Source organism: Vitis vinifera, chromosome 12 (assembly GCF_030704535.1).
Source record: "Vitis vinifera cultivar Pinot Noir 40024 chromosome 12, ASM3070453v1".
NCBI classification, from domain to species: Eukaryota; Viridiplantae; Streptophyta; class Magnoliopsida; order Vitales; family Vitaceae; genus Vitis; species Vitis vinifera.
This window is the reverse complement of record NC_081816.1, coordinates 22,755,502-22,775,487: the sequence shown is the minus strand read 5'-3', so window position 1 is coordinate 22,775,487 and position 19,986 is coordinate 22,755,502. Positions and strand designations below refer to the sequence as shown.

The window sequence follows — 19,986 nt, the reverse complement described above, 5'->3', positions numbered from 1 at the left end:
CACCTCGATTCCAAGAATGTATTTCAATTGTCCCAGATTCTTGATTCCAAATTTTCTGTCAAGAAAGTTTTTGAAAGCTTCGCATACTTTGTTGTCATTCCCAACCAATATTAAATCATCCACATATACCAATAGGTTCATCACTATGTTTCCACGTCAATAAGTAAAGAGTGAATAATCAGCCAATGATTGTTGAAAACCATATTCTTTCAAAGCTGTTGTGAGTTTCACAAACCATTGTCTCGATGCCTATTTCAATCCATACAACGATTTTTGTAACTTGCAAACTTTGTTCTTTCTAGTGGCCTTGAACCCTTCTGGCAGCTTCATATACACTTTTTCTTCAAGGTCTCCGTGTAGAAATGCGTTGTTTACGTCCATTTGGTGTAATTCCCATCTTTTCGCCACTACTACAGCTAGAAAGCACCTTACACTTGTCATTTTTGCCACTGGAGCAAACGTCTCTTGATAGTCTATTCCTTCAATCTGTGTAAATCCTTGCACCACTAACCTTGCTTTGTATTGCTCGATTGATCCATCTGCGTTGTATTTTATTTTGTATATCCACTTGCATCCTATTGCTTTCTTTTCTGGCGGTAGGTCAACTACTTTCCATGTTTGATTAGTCTCCAATGTTTCAATTTCCTTTGCCATGGCTTCTCTCCATCTGTTGTCTGTAACCGCTTCTTTGTAAGTTCTTGGTTCCTTTTCAATATTTATTGCTGCAATAAAAGCTCGATGGCCAACAAAAAATATTGTATAAGTCACACAATTCGCAATAGGATAAGGCTCACCTGAGGGCACCTTTTGGATTGAGCTTGCCTTGGAACAAAGTGTACTTAAGCTTCTAGCTGAATAACATATATAATCTTGGAGATGTCTCAGTTCTTTGTGTTGTCTATGTCCCCTACCAAGCATCTCCCCCTGGCTTTGATCCTTTCCTATCTCCATATTTTCTTCCCCTTTCTCCCTTTCACTATTTTTCTCACTCTCTCTTTCACATGTTTTCTTTACTATGACATCATCATCTTCAATGTAAGATTCTATGTTCCCATTGTTATGGAATTTTTGTTCCTTATCTCCCTTACTGCTTTGACAAAAAGGAAAAATTGTTTCATGAAATATTACATCCCTACTCTCAAACTGTTCTTTGGTTTCTAGATCGTGAAGTTTCCATCCTTTCTTTCCATAGGGATAACCTGCAAATACGCATCGCCGGCTTCTAGCATCAAACTTATCATTACTACGTGACTTTTTATGGGCATAACACAAACTACCAAAGACTCTCAGGTGCTCATAATTCGGTTTCTCACCAAATAATATTTCATAAGGCGTCTTTCCATCTAATATAGGTGTGGGGGTTCGATTTATCAAGTATGCTGCCGTTAAAACACATTCTCCCCAAAAATCTATTGGTAGACAAGCTTGAAATTGCAATGTCCTAGCAATATTTAATATGTGTTGGTGTTTTATCTCCACTCTCCCATTTTGTTGTGGGGTGTTTACTAGGCTACTCTCCCTTAATATTCCTTTTCTTATAGAAACTCATCATTTGTCCTGAGCAAAATTCTAATCCATTATCACTTCTAATGCATTTAATCGGTTTATCAAATTGCGTTTTGGTCATAAAACAAAAATTTTGTAAAATATATTTGGTTTTGCTCTTTTCTTTCATGAGATATATCCACACCCCTCTACTATGATCATCTACAATGGTAAGAAAATAATGTGCCCCTGAAGTAGTGGGAGTTTGATATGGACCCCATATATCTACATGTATAAGATTAAAAATTTCAGATGCTCTTTTATTACTCGACTGAAAAGAATTTCGTACTTGTTTTCCACGACAACATGAATCACAAACATAGTCCTTAATTCCTTTCATCACATTATTTCCTAAACTATGAATGGAAGCTAAAACACGATCTGAAGGATGCCTTAACCTCTTGTGCCACAATTCGTACTTTTCTTCTACTTTCACTGCATTCACCTTCTCTTCTTGTAATGGCTTGTAGTAGTACACTCCATTCCTCAGCTCACCCACTCCAATTGGATTCCTCGAAGTGCGGTCATGTATCACACAAAACAAATCAGTAAATATGATTATATAATATTTTTCTTTTAATAATTGGCCTATAGAGATTAAATTGCATTTCAAGGTAAGGACATATAGAACATCTTTTAAGCATAAATCTTTAAAGAGCTTCACATATCCCATTTCATTTGCTACGGTTTTTGTTCCATCAGGCAGTCCCACACATGTTGTCTCCCCTTTACGTAGCTAATCGAACAAATCTCTCCTTCCTGTTATATGCATGGATGCATCACTATCCAATATCCATTCTTCCACAATTTTATTCTTATCGATCAGTTTTTCTGCATTACTGCTTCCATTTCTGAGTAGAGCTATGAGTTTTTGGAAGTTGTCATCATTCAGTCCTGGGATCATACTACATTCCACATCATGTCCAACGTACTGTCCTTTTTCTTGCGTTTCTGCTTCAGCAACTGCATTTGCATAATGAACGCGTCCTAAAGTTGCTCATCTTCTAGCATAACTGTTGTGGCCACGTCCATGTCCCCTTCCTCGTCCCATTTGGCGTGTTGGCCACCAGTCGAGGTATCCTTTTAGTTGAAATCAATCTGCAACATCATGTCTCGTCTTTCCGCAATATGTACAACTCCCACTTTTATTTGTTTGTCCTCCAGCTTTCTCTGTCTACGCTGTAAAAGCTGTTATTTTAGCACGATCGGCTCCTCTGGCCATGCTATGATGGCGTTCTTCTTGTGTAACCATTGCATATATTTTTCCAATGTAGGTAAGGCATCAAGGGCTAAGATAGACGATCTCACGGTCCCGAATGTAGTGTCATCTAGACCCATGAGAAACTGATGTGCCTTCTCATCTTCTCTACTTTTCATTATTGCTTGAGCTGCTCCACAAGTGCACTCAGGTATCTCGATGTATTGATTTAATTCATCCCACATGCCTTTTATTTTGGCATAATATGCAGCAACTGTCATTCCTTCTTGTTTCAAGTTCACGATTTCACTTTTGAGTTGATGAACCCTCGGAGCATTTCCAACAACATATCTTTCTTTGAGATCCTCCCACATGTCTTTTGTAGTCAGCGCATAGGCTACACTTGAATGTAAACTCTTGTTGATCACATTAAACATCCATGATATAATCATCGGGTTACATGCTTCCCATGCATTCAATTCGTTTCCATTTTCTCCTTTTGGTTTGTTTACTGTCCCATCAATGATCCCAAGCTTGTTTTTCGCTCTCAATGCATTTCTAACAACCTTCTTTCACATATCATAATTTTCACCATTGAACACACATGTCGTGATGGTTGCCCCTAGATTATCAGATGGATGTAGGTAAAGAGGTGAAGATGGTTCTATCATCTTTGTGTGAGTATATTTTCTTCAGGTATCTGGCTCTGATACCATGACAAAAGTTGTGGAATAAAGGCTGAAAATTTTTTATTCTCCAGAATGTGAAATACGTACAACTTATATAGGAAGAGAGGTGGATATTTACATAAAGAGTCCTACTCCCAGTTTAACTAAAAGGATAAACATTCCTACTCCTAGTTTAATTAAAAAGATAAACATTATAACTGATAAACGTTTACAACAGATGGACATTATCACTTAACAGATGGACATTATCACTTAGTGGTCGAGCATTATCTTTTCTGTTAAAAATATTATAAAACAATTTTAAAAAATTGTTGTTAAAAACTATATTTTTAGAATTGCTTTTGAAAACATTTATCAAAACAGGCGCTTATATATATATATATATGTATATGTATTTTCTTCTTTCCAAATTAGAGAATAAATTGGTGGTGGTGATCATGGAGGATGATAGCGACGTTGCAACATGGACTCTACATAGATGGGGCAATGGAGGTTTGTATGGAGGAGGGTATGACTATGGGCTATTTTTAGATGAGAAAATATGTGGGAAAGTGAGGGAAGAGAGAGGAGTGGGGAAATGGAGGTGATAAGAAGAGGGAGGAAGAGAGGAGTGAGAAATGGAGTTGATGAGAAGAGGGAGGGAGAGAAGAGTTAGAGAAATGGAGTTGATGAGAAGAGAGAGAGAGAGAGTCGAAGAGATATCTACGAGAGGGGAGAAAGAAGTGTTATTGGAAAAAAACAATTGAGGGTAAGGGATGTATGGTGCAAAAAGATTAAAACAAAAAAGAAAGAAAAAAAAAAAAAGGAGGAAAAACAAATTTTATATTTTAAAATGGATACAATTTTTTAAAATTTAAAATTATGAAAATTATTCTAAAAATGGATATAATTTTTTATCTAAAAATTATTTATATTTACAATATTATATTGTTAAAAGAAAATACAATTTTATTTATTATTTTTTTATAAAACTATTTTTTTTATTAATTCAATCAAACATGTATTTTTAATTTTTTAATTTTTTAATTTTTGTTTTTAAAAACAAAAACTGTTTTTTGAATTCATTTCCCAATCTTTATTTTGTTTTTGAAAACAAAAATGGTTCTTTATAAAACAATTCCCAAATAAGTCCTTTTGATTTTTTTTTTTTTTTGTTAAAACTCAAGTTAATTAAAAAAAATTATTTTATGTTTAATAAACATTTCATAATATCAATATTTTTTCACTTTTAACTATAATAATAATAATAAAAAAAAGATCTCATGATTGAAGAATTTGTTTGGAATGAAAATTTGGACCAACCCTTTCTTGGGCAATATTTGGAAATCAATAAAAAATGGTAATGGTTTTCTTTTTTTCTTTTTTCTTTTTTAACAATAGTTTTATTTCATCCTATGTTATCCCACTTATTTATATCTTTGTTTACCGATTCAAATTTAGTCATACACATCAAGGGCTCAGATTAAAAGTTTATCATGATATGATTTAGTCACACTTGAAAAGCTCAGATTTAAAGTTGGGTATGATGGGATAAAATATCTTGTAAAATTGAAAGGGGGCAAGCACTCAAGAAGAGTGAGTATAAGCTTGACCCATTTGTGAAAAATAGATACATTCACATTGATATGCTTGAAATTCAAGTATCATATAGTCTAAGCAAATACAAAATTATTTTCATGTTGAGGCCAATACACTCCTTCTCTTGGGCATGGCAGGGGAGCTGGTTGGGCAATGTGGGTTGGGTACCTCTCCCCTGGCATCAATACCGAAAAATCCGATGAATACGATGTCGACACCTGTCACAAAAAACCCATCCAATTAAGACTAGTTTGGCTTAACAAACATATAAAGAATAATGAAGGAGATAAATTTAGCCAAGTATTTTCTTCTTATAGACTCTCTTCAAAGCAATTATCTTAAACCCTAATTTTACAAAGGCTTCAAATTTTTTGCACTTTAAAGTGATTTAGTGCGTAATCAAACTCAAGCCCCATATAAAGTATTTTAATCATGTTTTTGTGGGGAAAAATTGGGCTAAAAGGCATATTTGGCTACTTCACATGGAAAAAAGCTTTTAATTGGTTGATAGCTGAACTTGAAGCCGAAATAATAGCATTTAAAAAATAATATTAATATCATAAAAGTTTCATTAAATATAAAATATCTCTTTATATTAGTTAGAATAATTTTTTTTTAAATTTTATTATAAATTTAAACTAAAATTTGAATTAAATGATAACCGAAGCGGAAATTCAAAATATTTTGAGAAGATATGAAGTGGGAAAATTGATTCTCTCAAATCTTAAGAAAACAGGGCTAGAGAATAAAAAACACAAATTCATAGAACACGAGGCAATAGTAAAGAAACTGCAGCACGAAAAGCATATTCTATATGAACTAACATGAAGCTCAGGTATGCCAAAATGAATTGAATTCAGGAGGTAGATGACTCACTGCTTCTAGGCTTCTGAGTTTATGGATCGATCCTGATTCCAAAGACCCACCGTTCATGTCCTGAGGCGAGGAAAATGAAGCTGTGGGCCTGAACAAATGTTCGAAGATGGCCATGATAAGGAACATTGAAATTAAGATTGCGGTAGCAACGAATCCAAAGGAAATGGCATTCATGGATGTTCCAAAGTTCTTCCATGGAGCTTCCCTGTCGATTCCTGGCTGAGACGGGCTCGGGTTTGAGCTGGTGTAGATGTTCCAGGGCTTTGATCTTTCAGAATCATACTCATTCATGGTTGCCTTCTGGGAAGATACAGCTGGGGGGGGTGAGTACTGTGAGTAGTCAGTAAGGTTCTTGGAGCTAAGCTAACTGAAAATTGCTGCAGCTATTAGTTGTTGTAGGTCCATCAGCCCTGCCAAGACAAAAACCAGTCAATAAAACCAAGAAAATTCTGGGATTTGTATAGGGTTTAAGGAAAGAAAGGCATGTTGAAGAGTTCCTTGGGCTGCCCCTTGGAAGCTTATAGATGATCCAACCAATGATGAAATTCCCATTTCTAGGCTCATCCTATGTTTCCTTGACACTTTCCTCCCATTCAAACAGGCTAATTTTTTCCATGAAGAATCACATTCTTAACAGTGCCTCCTACAGAGACTTGGAAACTAGTAAAAGACAGACTATACTGTGAAAAAAGTGTACACGAAATCTCAAGATTGAAAAGGAAGAAACACTCAAAACTTTGTCTCTGAATACACTGGTGAGCTCCTAGGAGATGCTTCAGAAACTGAAAAGGGGGGAAATGGAAAAGCATTTTTCGGAAACCACCTGAAAATGACACTACTGTCTGTTTCTGAAACAGTCAGAGGCTCAAATTGAGTGTTTAGGACAACCACATTACTGAAAGGGAAGGAAAAAACTAGAGAAGAAGCAAATCATATAACCACAAGAGAAATCCATTCCCTATACTCTGAAGAAAGACTTGAATCAAATGCAATGAAACCCAACTGGAACACCTTTGGTTGTTTCAGCATATCTACAAGTCAAATCTAATGTAATGAACTAGTTCAATTGATCTGCATTCACAGAAATGAAGTCATGAGCTCTTCATCTGGAGAAAAACTACAGGATGATGAAAACAACTGACCCTTTTCTTTGGGTTGTAGTTCGCAGTCTAGAAAAGCTAGAGCACAAGCCAGAAAATTCGACGGTTATCTGGTGTAGAATCAGAAAAACAGGATCTCAAGACCAGAATTGTGAATATTGGTGCCTTGAGAGGTTGAACTATTCACAGGCAGGGCCTAAAAGGGCAATGACATGAGGGGAAAAATGGGGATGGGGGGACTTTTGGGTGGGTTCTCAACAAGGAATCACACTTGTGTTGTTGGGGAGACCGAACTGAATTGATAAAGCATGAGTTTATGACCATAGAAATATGAACTCACCTGCTCTTAGGAGAAGCTGTAAGGCATTTGGATGTGGTCCTGAGAAGCAGGAACACCAATTTTTTAGTCTCTTTTTTCTCTGTACTCTATGGCTTACTTGCCATGGAAGAACAAGACACCCACATATCTCCAAGCATTATTTAAAGAATTGTGGCTCACCCCCATTTAGCTTTATACACAATAGAAAAATGTAAAAGACAGTTACATGATAATACCAGTAGTACACTCTCTTTTATGTTTTGGTGTGCATCATCTTGATGCCTAACTTAATAGATACTATACCTTGTCTGAAGAAGCAAGCTTAAAAGAAATCAAAAGAATGGCCCTTCCTGTCTGGACAGCCAAGGCCAAGTCTGGCCTATGCTTGCTTTTAAAAGTGGTCACTTTTGAAACACCATTGAGACTCCTAGATCCTTGACCCCCTTGAGCCTTCTCCTAGCACCAATCAATCCATTAGCCTAAATTGGAGGATCTTGTATATTTTGTTGTATGCACTACTACTCAACCCATTTGGGTGTCATCATAGAAAGGCCGACATATCTCATATACTCACATTTAGTAAATCAACTTAATGACTTAAGATGACTTAATACACTATGCATGTTAAGTATATTCGTCATCATAGAAAGGTGGGTGCTATCATATATAATCTCATTCAGATATCATTCAACATGTTAAGTATATTTGGTAAAATAACTTAAAACCAATTCAAACCCGGAATGGCAGAATCCAACAAAACCCAACAAAACCATTTGGGTGTCATCATTAGAAAGGTGGGCAAGATCTCACATAATCTCACTTAATCTCCTAGTTAAAGGAAGGTGAAGGGCAAAGAGGAAAAAGGCTGCCATAGAAGATATAAAAAGGAAAAACTAAATAACAAGGCTGATGCAGTCTAGTATTTTATACTTTAGCTTTTGTGGGATTGGAGTTTGGGAAGGTACATGATCAAAAATCCCATAGAAAGAACAACCAGAGGAAATCAAAACACAAGAAAACATGAAAAATAACCAAAGAAAAAAATATTAAAAGTGAGAATCAATGTTGGATATCTTACAGCTATGCAGTACCAAACCTGCCATGATTGAAGAGAAGAAAGAAGGAAATGGGTCTGCAACAAAAAGAAAGAGAGCTACACAGAAAAGAGAGTGTGATGTAGACCTCAACAACAACCCACATTTATTCCTCACAATTTGTCTTAAAAAAATAAACCTGGTGACAGCAACCCACAACTTTTGTCACAGAGACTAAAGCTAAAATTTAGAGGAAAATTCTATCCTAACACTTGGCATAATTAAATTTGAACCATTAAACATAAATAAATTCAAAGAAAAAAATAATTAAATTAAAGTATAAAGAAATGACATTCACAACTTTTAATTAATCATCACTTTTTATGGTAGTTACCATAAAAAAAATTAAATTTAAAATATTTTCAAAAAATCACTTACACAAAAAGTATTATACCATTCTATACTAGGTTCTCCCTTTCACACAAACACAAGCACATAGAGGGCTTTACTTCACAAGCATTAAAGCACTTCTAGAAAGAAATGAAGCAATAATTACAGCATAAATGATATTTAAAAAAAAAAAAAGAAATAGTGAGTGAGAGAGAGAGAGAGAGCTTTTTGGCTCCAATGCACTGAGTGAGTGTCTTTTTTTTCAACAAGACAATCACCATGTCTGAGAAAGATTCAAAGGCCCAATCTACTACCTATTTCAAATAAAACCCTCAAATTCTCTATAGGAAATCAGAGCCATTTCACTGATTTTGGGAAGAAAAATATGAGAATTTACATGCAATAAGAAGAAAATTTTCAAATTTTCAATATCCCATATGATCAAATAAAACCTAAGTAAGATGGAGAAAAAAAAACAAAAACAAAAACAAATATACTTTGCTTTTTGTTGAAATTTTGAGTTGAAACAAACAAATACCCCATTCATAGAAAAGGGTCACTTCAAGGAAAAGTTGATCATTTTTTTTCTATATCCATTTAAGACAATTCCAAAAGAGAAGGGACCCATGAAAAGAAATGACATTGCACTAAAGCATATGTTGAAAATTACATTGGAGCATACATATATATATATATATATATATATATTTTTATTCAACCTAATTGTCTACCTCAAGCCACCCTTCATCTTCCCCACAAGTTATTTCAACTTTTTCTGGGTCTTTTATTTGTACTGCTTTTATAAATAAAAAAAATTACATATAAATTTTAAAAAGTATTTTGATTATATCACTAATAATGCATCATATCACAAAAAATAATTTTTGGCTTAGATATTTTCTAAGCGGTTGTAATATCTCATTCGAGAATAACTTTAAAAAGATTAGAAATATGTCGTAGTATTTATAAATGTTTTTTTATACACATTAAATGTTTGATAGAATTTTTGAAAATTATTTTTAAAATAATTATTTAAAATATATATATTAATTTATAAAGTTAATATGTTGGTTAAATAAATGAGAATCTCATAATTTTCTGAAAATTTAAAATTTAATAATTTGAAAAGTTTGAATTATTATATCAAGTCAATTTAAAACAAAGAAATGGATGGAAGCTAGGGATATTCATAGTCTATGGATGGTGTAGGCCTTTTTAAAATTTTCTTTCTTTTTTCTCTCACCTGCCAATCTGCCACTTTATCTCAGGCATGGAGGCATGATAGCAGTGACTGAGGTAAAGAAAAGAGAGGGAGAGAAAAAGAAAATCAATTTATCTATTTGTTGGGTTGTTTCAGTGTCAGGTGACTCTCATCTCTAGAGAAGGAAGATTTTGGGATGTGCCCTCCTGCAATTTCAGTGCCATACTGCCACTTCACTTCCACTCAGGTTATTTATTTTTTTAAAAAAAATTTTAATTTAAATTTACATTATTTTTTTGAAATATAAAGTTAATAAGGGATTTGGTGTGCTCCCTTTAGATTAATTTAAAGAAAAAGGAATTGTATGAGAAAGCATGGGTAAATAAAAAAAAAAATCACTACTATACTTTTACTAATATTAATTTATTTAAAAAAAAATCATATTAATAATAAAAAGGCTATGGTTTTTATAATTATACCTTGTTTTTACAATATGCTCTTGACATCTACTTTCCTTACATGTGGATGCAAAATACTTTCATTTATTTAAAATTTTAAAATTAATCATACCTTCCTACCATTAAAAGCAAGATTAAAATTATATATCAATGGACCTTTGTGAATGATATATAGTACCTAATTAGTAATACATAACGGTGCATCGGGTTTTATTTTGATATCACATTTTAGATTTAGTGGATGTTTGATAAACCAATTTAATAAATTAAAATGATTTAATAATTTAATTTAGGTTATTAAATAAATTAAGTATATTTGATAAAATAACTTAATAATATGACTTAAAACTCAAAACCAATTTTAAAGAATAAATAAAAACAATTAACTTATTCTTAAATCAATATCTTCATTTTATCTTTTTATCATTTTTTATCCTAATTATCTCAATGATCTCTTTTGTTATTTTACAATCACCTTAATCCTAATTATAATTTATGAAGATAAATATGTCCATTTGATGATTTAGAATCAATTTTAAGTTAATTTTATCAAACAACTTTAATACTTAAAATAAAAATTAAATAATAAATTTTAAATCAACTTAAATATAATTTAACTTAAAGTCAATTTAAGTTATTAAATAATAAATATAAAATTTTATCAAACACTCCTTTAATGTCTTATTATTTTATATCTTATACTTGATTTCATTATTTTGTACTTTATTTTTGTTACTTTGCATCCTAGTTTTATTTATTCATAATTTGATTTCATTTATTTTTATACGATTCAACAATTCGAATTAAACATTTGATATAATACTGAATGATCATCGTAGGTTTCTGGTTTATAAAACTTTTAGGTTATTCTATAAATTATGAGTAATTTTATATCTTAGTTTTAATATATTAAAAAAAAGTAAAAAGAAGAAAATATGGAGTTTTTATTTTTTTATTTTTGATAATTTACTAAAAAAAATTGGATGGGATTGGTTGACAAATGTTAACCAATCCAATGATGAATTTACCTGATTTTGATGGCCCATAGGGTGTCTCATAGCTGGCATAATTTTCCATCCATTTGATTAGATTGCTTTTGATTGATAAAATGTATAAGATGTAGATTCCACTTGCTAATAATTCTCAAGATGGAATGTCAAATCAATTCCAAATCCAAAATAATTCAACTTGATCATGTTAATTATATGATTAATACTCATTCAACCAAGTTTAAATTTTCATCATTAATTTCCTTCCAATATGATTAGATGTGAGTGATGTACATGACTTGTTCACAAGTCAAATTCCCACTTTTCTATGGCCATTTTATATCTTTATTTTGCTAGTACGAGTAAAATTTAAATTTATGTTAAAGACGATGAGATATTATCTACGATAATATAAGGACAAGGACGTAATCATTATCAGTTTTTAATATCAAAGAGAGAAAATAAATTATTGTGCTTATAATAATGATACAAAGACAAAAACGTAGTCATTATCAATAAAACATCATCGCATTATCTATAGTTTAAGGGGATAACACATCGGGACCAAAAATATATTATAAAAGTACGTGAGTATTTGGATAGAAATGAGTTAGGAAGGACTATCCGATTATTAACTAAACTTGTGAAATCATCCTTTTATTCAAAGTTCATTAAGGGTACAAGAGAAAAGAAAGAGAAATCTCTAAGTCAAGAGGTGAAATTTGATTGAAGTTTCCTAAAAGTTGCCTTTTAGTTACAATAGGAAACCCTAAATAATAATTAGCATGAAGGCAACCCTTCAACCACAAATAGAGTTTTCAAAGTTCACATCATTTCTTGGATGGAAAGACACAAGTTGTTGAAGGACACAAGTTTCAACACAAAAAGGAAGGAAAATGAAGACAAACATTGACCATCTCTCAACAACACCTAACTATATAATTAAAGAGCCTCTAAACCATGTATGTATGTATTACATTGGATTCTCCATATAGCATTTGACCTATCATGTCATATGTGTACCATTTCAAAGGTTTGGACTCCTAATTAATCCCATGAGAAAATGGATCAATGACTAAATTTATTTCGAATTTTATGACTAGAAAATGATTGAATTTAGAAAGTTTCACGTACAACATTGATTTGATACCTATAAGAAAGCTTTATTAAGTAATTTGACATTTGAATTTATCGTAGTTTGTAGACTCTGTCTTTTCATATTTAAGAGTTTCGTTGATTTGTTCATAAAATGCTATTTTCATTATTATTTCGTAACACGTATGAAAAAGTTATTATTTTTTGTTTTTTTTTACAATAATAAATGTAACAATAAAAAAATATTTAAATGCTTTTACCTCATCATATATTATGATCGCCAGAGTGGCATGAATATAAATCATGTATCATTCTCGAAACCAAATTTATTGATGTGAAATATCGTAAGTTAAGGGATATAATTGAAGAAAAAACAGCTCAACTCGAGCAAATTCACATAGATAAAAATGCCTTGGGAATCAACCGAGGCGATTGTGTGTTTGGCTGTTAATGACTTTCAATTAACAACTTGATTACAGTTTAACCAATTGTTTCAATTTTTTGGCCATTTGATGATAAGATCTGGGTACGGCCATAAACCCTCTCCAACAATTGAATCTTTTGACACACTCCAAACACACTGCATGCAACGGTTGGTATTACTACCACTATCCCTCCAAAAATCATAAGCATCAAAGCTCACTGAGTGCTGCCCCCATGTTACATTACAATTGAAGGGTGTGTAGAAGAACTTTGAAGGTGGAAATCTCCACTGAATAGACTCCTTGGGCCTTAAAATATGAGTCCCAAGATCATCTTTTTGGGATTTGCAATGAACACTGATCTGCTCTCCTGATCCATTACCCATGATGTTTTGGATTTTGACTCCAATTTTTGGATCAATCATATCCACGAAGGACTCCTCTTTGTAGGCTTGATGGGTGTCTGCAAGATGGATTGGTATTTGTGAAAGAGCCACCACAAATGATGCAAGCAATATCATGGTGGTGTTGGAGATACCCATGCTTGGATTGATTTTTATTATAAACCCTTTATTTATAGTTGAAAGAATAAGTCTATAAATCAGTTGAATTTAAGATGCTAAAGCGTTATTTAAGTATTAATGTGAAGAAAATGCAATAATGAAAAAATGGGGTTTGCTTTTTCATTTATGTTCATTCATTTAATTAACGTCTAGGGGCGTATTTTGTTAAAATAATCTGGTTTGTTTGGGACCTACACTCTAACTAACCTAGGAATTAATGAATAAAGCTTTATTTGCTTCTCCCCTCGTTCTTGACATAGGCTGCAATTTGGATGGGTAGAGGCTGCAATTTGGATGGGTAGATTGAGTCGATGACTAACCCAAACGGTAGGTCGAGTTGATGGCTAACCCAAACTAAATCCAAATTAAAAAATAATCAATTTAAGCTTAACTCAACCCAAACTCTAACCTACGTAACTCAAACCTCAATTTATTTATTTTTAAAATTTCCAATTGATTTTGGGTTGTTTTAATTAGACTCGTGTTGATCAAGTTAAACTCAAATTGATCGAATTAAACTTGAATTGGAGTTGCATAATTTCAAATCCATTTATAGTATTTTTTTTAAAAACCTTTAATAAAATATATATGATATAATAAATAAGATAATATGCATTATAAATATTTTAAAACCGAATCTTAGTCCCAACCTAATCCAAATTAAGGTCAGGTTAAAATTCAAACAATATTAAATAATAATAAAATTTCATACTTTTTCTAATAATGTAACATAAATTTTATTTTAAATAAATATAAAATATGTTTTCCATATTTCACATTTTATTTCTTATACTCCCAATCAAACATAGCCTAAAAACCTTGATTAGAATGGCATTATCAAAAACCTAAATAGATAAGCCAGCACAACTACATAAGCCAGGATCATCCAACCCCAACCACCAAACAGCCTAAAAATCTTGAGATCTTAGTCACTTTGGTCCAGAGATCCAACATGAATCCATTTTAGTTTTTCCATCATCACTACTCTCCGCATACCCATCATCACTACTCAATCCAATGTATAAAAGCTAAAACAGCTAACCTCTGTGTTCTTTATTAAATATAAAGAATAGCTTAGGCAAGAAGTTCAGAGCAAAATTGGCTTTTATGGAAGCAATAGTGACAAAATCCAAAATCCACAATCCAAGTAACAGCAACAGAATCTGAAATCCCAGCACATAATAGAGAATTTTGGAAGAGGGGAATGATGTCTTAAAAACCTTGGTATGCAGGTAACAATTGAAAGAAAGAAGATGAATGTTCTCTTCAACCTTGGAGGCTGGTTTCAAGCCTTGAGCCGTCCAAAGAACTTGGCCTTCTCCTGGGTTGTCTGGAAGCGACCATGGCCAAACTTAGAGGATGTATCAATGAACTTGAGTTTAATCTCCTCCATAGCAACCCTAGATGTTTGCTTCAACAGTGACTGCCTCAATGTGACAACTCGCTTCTTTGGTCCCACGCAACATCCTTTGATCAGCAGGTAATCGTCTTTCACCACCCCATAATGTGGGAATCCTCCCATTGGGGTAATATCCTTCTCGGTCCTAATTACCACAAATCAGTCTCACTTAAATTCGTAACTTGGTTTAAGGATCTGTTCAAAAGTTTTGCCTTATAAAGCCCTAGTGTGGACATAATAATGTTCTTTTGGATAGAATTTTTTCTGACCACATTCCATGTTGAATTTGCAATGGGTATATGATTTTAACAAGCTTTAAAATCAATTGGTTCAAATCAAATGTTTCCAAAACAACCTATAGGATTAAGGAAAATGATTTCATTTTCTAAAATATGTTTCAAAACCTTGAAGTCTGGTAAGCTACCAATCTAAAGTGTGCTTCACCCAAAACTGATGAACAAAGGGGAAACAGAAAGCGAAGTTCATTAAAGGGTCACTTAAAAAACAGCTTTTGGCTTTCAAAAGAAAAGGACTGAAAATGTCTAACCTGTCAAACTCGGTCATGGCAGAATGGGACTCTTGGCCAGTCTTTCCAACCTTGTAAATCTTCTTGTTCATCTCTGTGCGATGATGGTAACCATTCTGCCCAGCTCTGGCAACTGTAAATGATACCCTAGCTGGATGCCAGGCACCAATACAGGCCACCTTGCGAAGCCCACGGTGGGTCTTACGAGGAAGGCGAGTTACACCCCAACGGGTAACAACACCCTCATATCCCTTACCCTTAGTTACTCCAATGATATCAATCATCTCATCTTTCTGGAATATAGCATCAATTGGAATCTGCTTCTCAAAGAAACCATAGGCATAGTCAACCTTCTTAGCAACATCTCCACCATTCACCTGAATCTCCATAAGGTGAGCCTTTTTCTGCTTCAGGCCCTTCATTTTTCTAATCTACAAATCCATTCCATATAGGATATGTCAGTGCCAAATAATTGGTAACTTGCATTTATAAATGTGAAACCTAAAGTCTTTGAATCCCAAATATTGGTGATGGAAAACTACCTGGGTATGGGCCAAAACACGAATCACATTGCAGTACTTCTTCATTTTCTCCAATTGAGCTTGAATATCCTTCTTCCCATCTTCAGATTCATATTTCTTAGAATATTTGGTGAAAGCCTTCTTCTTGGACTTGCACCAGTTCTTATAGAATCTCCTCTTCACCTCCTCACTAAGATGCTGGGCCCAAACAGTATTCAGAGAACGAAGGCCACGCGGTGTCTTGAGATAACCAACAACACCAACAACCACCATTGGTGGCGTTTCTATGATAGTTACTGCTTCGCATGTTTCTTTCTTGTGTAGTTCTGTTAGGGAGGGAGTGATTCATGAATACAGTGATGCAGCATGACAAAATTAAATTAAAAAATAATAATGCTTTAGATGTGCAAACCACATTTTTCCTGGAGCTGTCAAGTGTGGTTTCCTCCTATTCAATTATAATCAGTTGCCCACAAAATTAGAGCACATCCAGGCTTAATTACCATGCATTTGCTTTACAAAAGGAACCATCTGAACATACATGCACTACTCATCAAAGTGAGGTGGAGTTACTTGGTAACTATTGTCTTACCAATCATAACATTTTTCCAGCAGATTATGATTAGAGTTTCACATGTGAATTCATTTTTTTTTTTGTTCTACCAATTAGAGTGGCAGATGACTTATGGATGGACTTTGAATTATGCATAGAGGTAGAGAAACTCACTTGACCCTGGTTTCTCAACTTCTCTGACGATATGGGTCATGCCAGCTTTGTATCCAAGGAAAGCAGTTAATCTGCAAGGGTTTGTTGGATCATCCTTGGGAAAGGCCTTCACTGCATAAACCCCACAAAGAAAATAATTAATAAACCAAAATAGTATTACAGCACAAACAATGAAACTATACAAGCCACAATCTATTCAACAGCTATTAAGTGGAAGCCAAGCAAGGAATTTAATTCAGAAGAAAAACGATGTATTAAGTTGGCTCACAAGCAAAATAATTTCCCAGAAATTATAAAAAAGAACCATATATAATTCTAAGGGCTAATTTCAAGAGAACAATGGATTAAAATTAAAAAAAATATATTTTAACCAATTCAACATTGTTAATTCCTTCCTTTCACAGTGGTCAGAGCATCTCCAATGAGGATGCTAACGTGGATGCCATCCTCGAAAGTATATCATTTGCATTTAGAATTGTTGCTCCAACATGCAAAGATATTTCATGTGGCAAAGTAATAGTAAAATTGTGTTTAGCATTATGCATTGGAGATGCTCTTATATGAAGACATGTTTTTTCAACATAACATGGTGAGACACCACCCCAATTTCCAAGCACCATTTTTCTAGTTCACAAATACAGAAAATCAATCAGTGAGATAAAGCATGGATCAGAAGTTGCCACAACAAAATCATGAAAGCAGCCACTGCACCGAAGAGTGTGAGGATGCAAATGCTCCATTCATTTGCTCCACAGGCAAACTGCGGTTCAAACGATCTAAAGCTTCCTACCAAATTGGCCCTAGAAACCTATCATTAACACTCTAACAAAATAAGAACACCACAAGCATTCCTGTTCCAGCCAAATAAGAAACCACCACAACAGACTTTAAAAATTCTTTGTTTCACCGCACAGCATGGATACTAGCAGAGCACACTCAACTTTAAAATAATCCACTTCATGCCCATCATCAATACTCCATGGGATTCAATATAATATTAGTCCATTTTCGGAATATTAAATAAAAATGTTCTGTACAACAATTGAAATGAAGATCAACAGCATTTTGCAAATGTTTCCTTTTTCCCATCTTGGACATGCACTTTACACCATTCCCAAATGAAAACAATATGGTACAACACGACAAAATATGGACCAGAGATCATTTGAAATAAGTATTAGCCGCCATACCCACCAGCTAAAACATGAGCTTTAGTAACAAGCAAATATAAAACAATGAGAAAACACAATATATGATAATGACAAAGTTAGAATAATTCAATAACAGATTCTAATTTAGAAATTGGTACATGTAAAACTGAAAATTATACATCATGAATGATAAATTAAGGTGAATTTGAAACCTTTTCCTCTGTGACGGGCAGCTCTTTTCCTGGGAAGAAATCCCAAAGAGCCATGTCTTGGGTGCTCAAACTTGCGATGAGACATGCTGCCTTATGTTTCTTCTCTGCAAAACTTATAGACCTCATATTTATTTTCTTATTAAGTAAATGGAAGATAAATCACTGGTTGATCAGCATTAGCTAGATGCTTATTAAAGAATATGAAAGCATTTAACCACAACAAAAGATTAAATTCATAATAAAAAAACTTATCAACTGATTTTTATTCATAAAAATGAATAAAAAAAACCTATTTTTTTGTAATAAAAAAAATCTAAATCTGTAAATTTGAAAACACCAAGAAAACCATCAAATTGAAAATTTGCAAATTATTAAATCCTAAATCAACCAAAATATAAAATTGTCAGTTCACAAAGTGCAATAGTACACATTTCATATTAGAAAATTTTCAATTCCAAACAAAATTTCATACTTAAAACCAAATTTAGGTCTAAAAATTCGATTTTATTAAGGGAAAAATACATCTCTGATCCGCAAACATATATCATTGCCATCATATCCAACAGATGACAAAAAATGGTCCCCAACCAAAGGCCTATGGCAGCCATTCCGCCAAATCTCGGGCTCATTGATGTTTCTTTCCAAAAACCCTAATTAGGGATTTGGCAAAGAGCCCTTTTGAGACTCCAGCCTTGATTACTCATTCTGTTGTTTTGGGGAGAGCATTTCAATCATTATTTGGAAATGGGCAACTTCAACATATTCAGATCAGCACAAGACCATCCAATTATTCATAAAATAGGAGAAAACTTATACACAAAAAAATAATCAAATACAATTAATACCCAGAAAGGGAAAATCATACTCAAGCATGTAAAAAAAATCAGAAAATAGAAGTAAATAATATCAAACTCTCATAAAAATAAAAGGCAAAATATCATCAATGTACAACTCATGTACACAAAGATATGATCTTTAAGGTCTTAAACAAAGAGATTTAGGGAAGAATAAGCGTCACAGTCTAAAAACCCGTTCGGCTGCTGAGAAAAAGTAAGGAAATGATATTACGGAACATGGAAAAACAAGATCCAAAAATAAGAGGTAATAATTTTCGTTCTATTTTCCTCTGTTTTCTTAGCAACCAAATACACAGATTCTGAGAATTTCAATAAGAAACAAACCCATTTGGAATTCACCGATGTTACCTCGAAGACAAACTTTGAGAAAGGAGATCAGTCGAGGGAGCAGCTCTGATTCTGAAACCCTAGGTACTTATCGCTTAGGGATTTTATAGGGATTTGGATGTGATTGGACGGATGGGATTGATTTGAAAGGCTCATAGTGTCCGTTGGATCATTTTATTCATGGACACTAGGGTTTTGTAAACCTAACCCTAGCTGCGGGCATGTGGGCCGTTTTTGTCATGGGCCAGATCGGCCTCCATTGTCCCATCAACTATTGGGTCTGGCCTAAGCCCATGTAAATCCCGACCCTGCTTGATGGGGGTGGCCTCAATGGTAATTAACTTGCGGAATTTATCGATTATCTTATGTTTGGCTTCAAGAAAGTATCAAGGAAAAGAAATTTTACAACAAAAAGATAAACAAGATAAGTATATAACAAAAAGAAATAATATGCCTCAAAGATGATCAAAATAATGTACAACAAAGAGAATCGACATATCAAGATGAACGAGATGAACAACAATAAGAATATATATGTCAAGATAAGCAAGACAAACATACTAAGATAAGCAAAAGATTCAATCGATATAATCATGTCAATAATTCAAATGAACGTAATATCTAAATATGTATCATCAATAAGCATAATATCATAACTCTTGATGTGCTATCGACACTTAAACATACAAAAGCACAAAGACGAGGTGTTTACTGATTGACTAATCAAATGTTATATTTATTTCAACTTAAGTTTAAGCTCGATCCTCATATTTTTGAATACCAAAAATAGCATAACTTACGTTTAACAA

The 19,986-nt window shown here is 33.4% G+C and overlaps 2 protein-coding genes across 4 annotated transcripts; both read right to left on the bottom strand.

Annotated features, from left to right (window-relative positions):
• Positions 1-4,936: 4,936 nt before the first annotated feature.
• On the bottom strand, positions 4,937-8,491 carry LOC100255705 (uncharacterized). Of its 2 annotated transcripts, none has more exons than XM_010659679.3 (3): positions 8,384-8,491; positions 5,887-6,296; positions 4,937-5,228 (listed from the first exon to the last, which is right to left on the bottom strand). In XM_010659679.3, the coding sequence occupies exons 2-3, from the start codon at positions 6,175-6,177 to the stop codon at positions 5,085-5,087; spliced, it is 435 nt and encodes a 144-aa protein (XP_010657981.1). In that variant the 5' UTR covers positions 6,178-6,296; positions 8,384-8,491; the 3' UTR covers positions 4,937-5,084. The 2 variants fall into 2 exon arrangements, with proteins under 2 accessions (XP_010657981.1, XP_010657980.1); XM_010659678.2 differs by lacking the exon at positions 8,384-8,491 and adding an exon at positions 7,029-7,320.
• Positions 8,492-14,479: 5,988 nt separating this feature from the next.
• Positions 14,480-19,322, bottom strand: LOC100267716 (large ribosomal subunit protein uL3y). 2 transcript variants are annotated; one of them, XM_002263017.4, is made up of 6 exons: positions 19,199-19,322; positions 17,994-18,097; positions 16,631-16,741; positions 15,925-16,229; positions 15,404-15,813; positions 14,480-15,001 (listed from the first exon to the last, which is right to left on the bottom strand). In XM_002263017.4, exons 2-6 carry the CDS (start codon positions 18,076-18,078, stop codon positions 14,743-14,745), a joined length of 1,170 nt encoding a protein of 389 aa, XP_002263053.2. In that variant the 5' UTR covers positions 18,079-18,097; positions 19,199-19,322; the 3' UTR covers positions 14,480-14,742. The 2 variants fall into 2 exon arrangements, with proteins under 2 accessions (XP_002263053.2, XP_010657984.1); XM_010659682.3 differs by having other exon boundaries at positions 17,994-18,105; positions 19,199-19,254.
• Between the last annotated feature and the right edge of the window lie 664 nt (positions 19,323-19,986).

Excerpts from the sequence above, each read along its gene's own strand:
- LOC100255705 (XM_010659679.3), bottom strand. The coding sequence starts at position 6,177 with ATGAATGAGTATGATTCTGAAAGATCAAAGCCCTGGAACATCTACACC. Across the intron at positions 5,229-5,886 it reads AACTCAGAAGCCTAGAAGCA|GTGTCGACATCGTATTCATC; the intron begins GTGAGTCATCTA and ends TTTTTGTGACAG.
- LOC100267716 (XM_002263017.4), bottom strand. The coding sequence starts at position 18,078 with ATGTCTCATCGCAAGTTTGAGCACCCAAGACATGGCTCTTTGGGATTT. Across the intron at positions 16,742-17,993 it reads TGCCCGTCACAGAGGAAAAG|TGAAGGCCTTTCCCAAGGAT; the intron begins GTTTCAAATTCA and ends GGGTTTATGCAG. Across the intron at positions 15,002-15,403 it reads GCCATGACCGAGTTTGACAG|GACCGAGAAGGATATTACCC; the intron begins GTTAGACATTTT and ends TGTGGTAATTAG.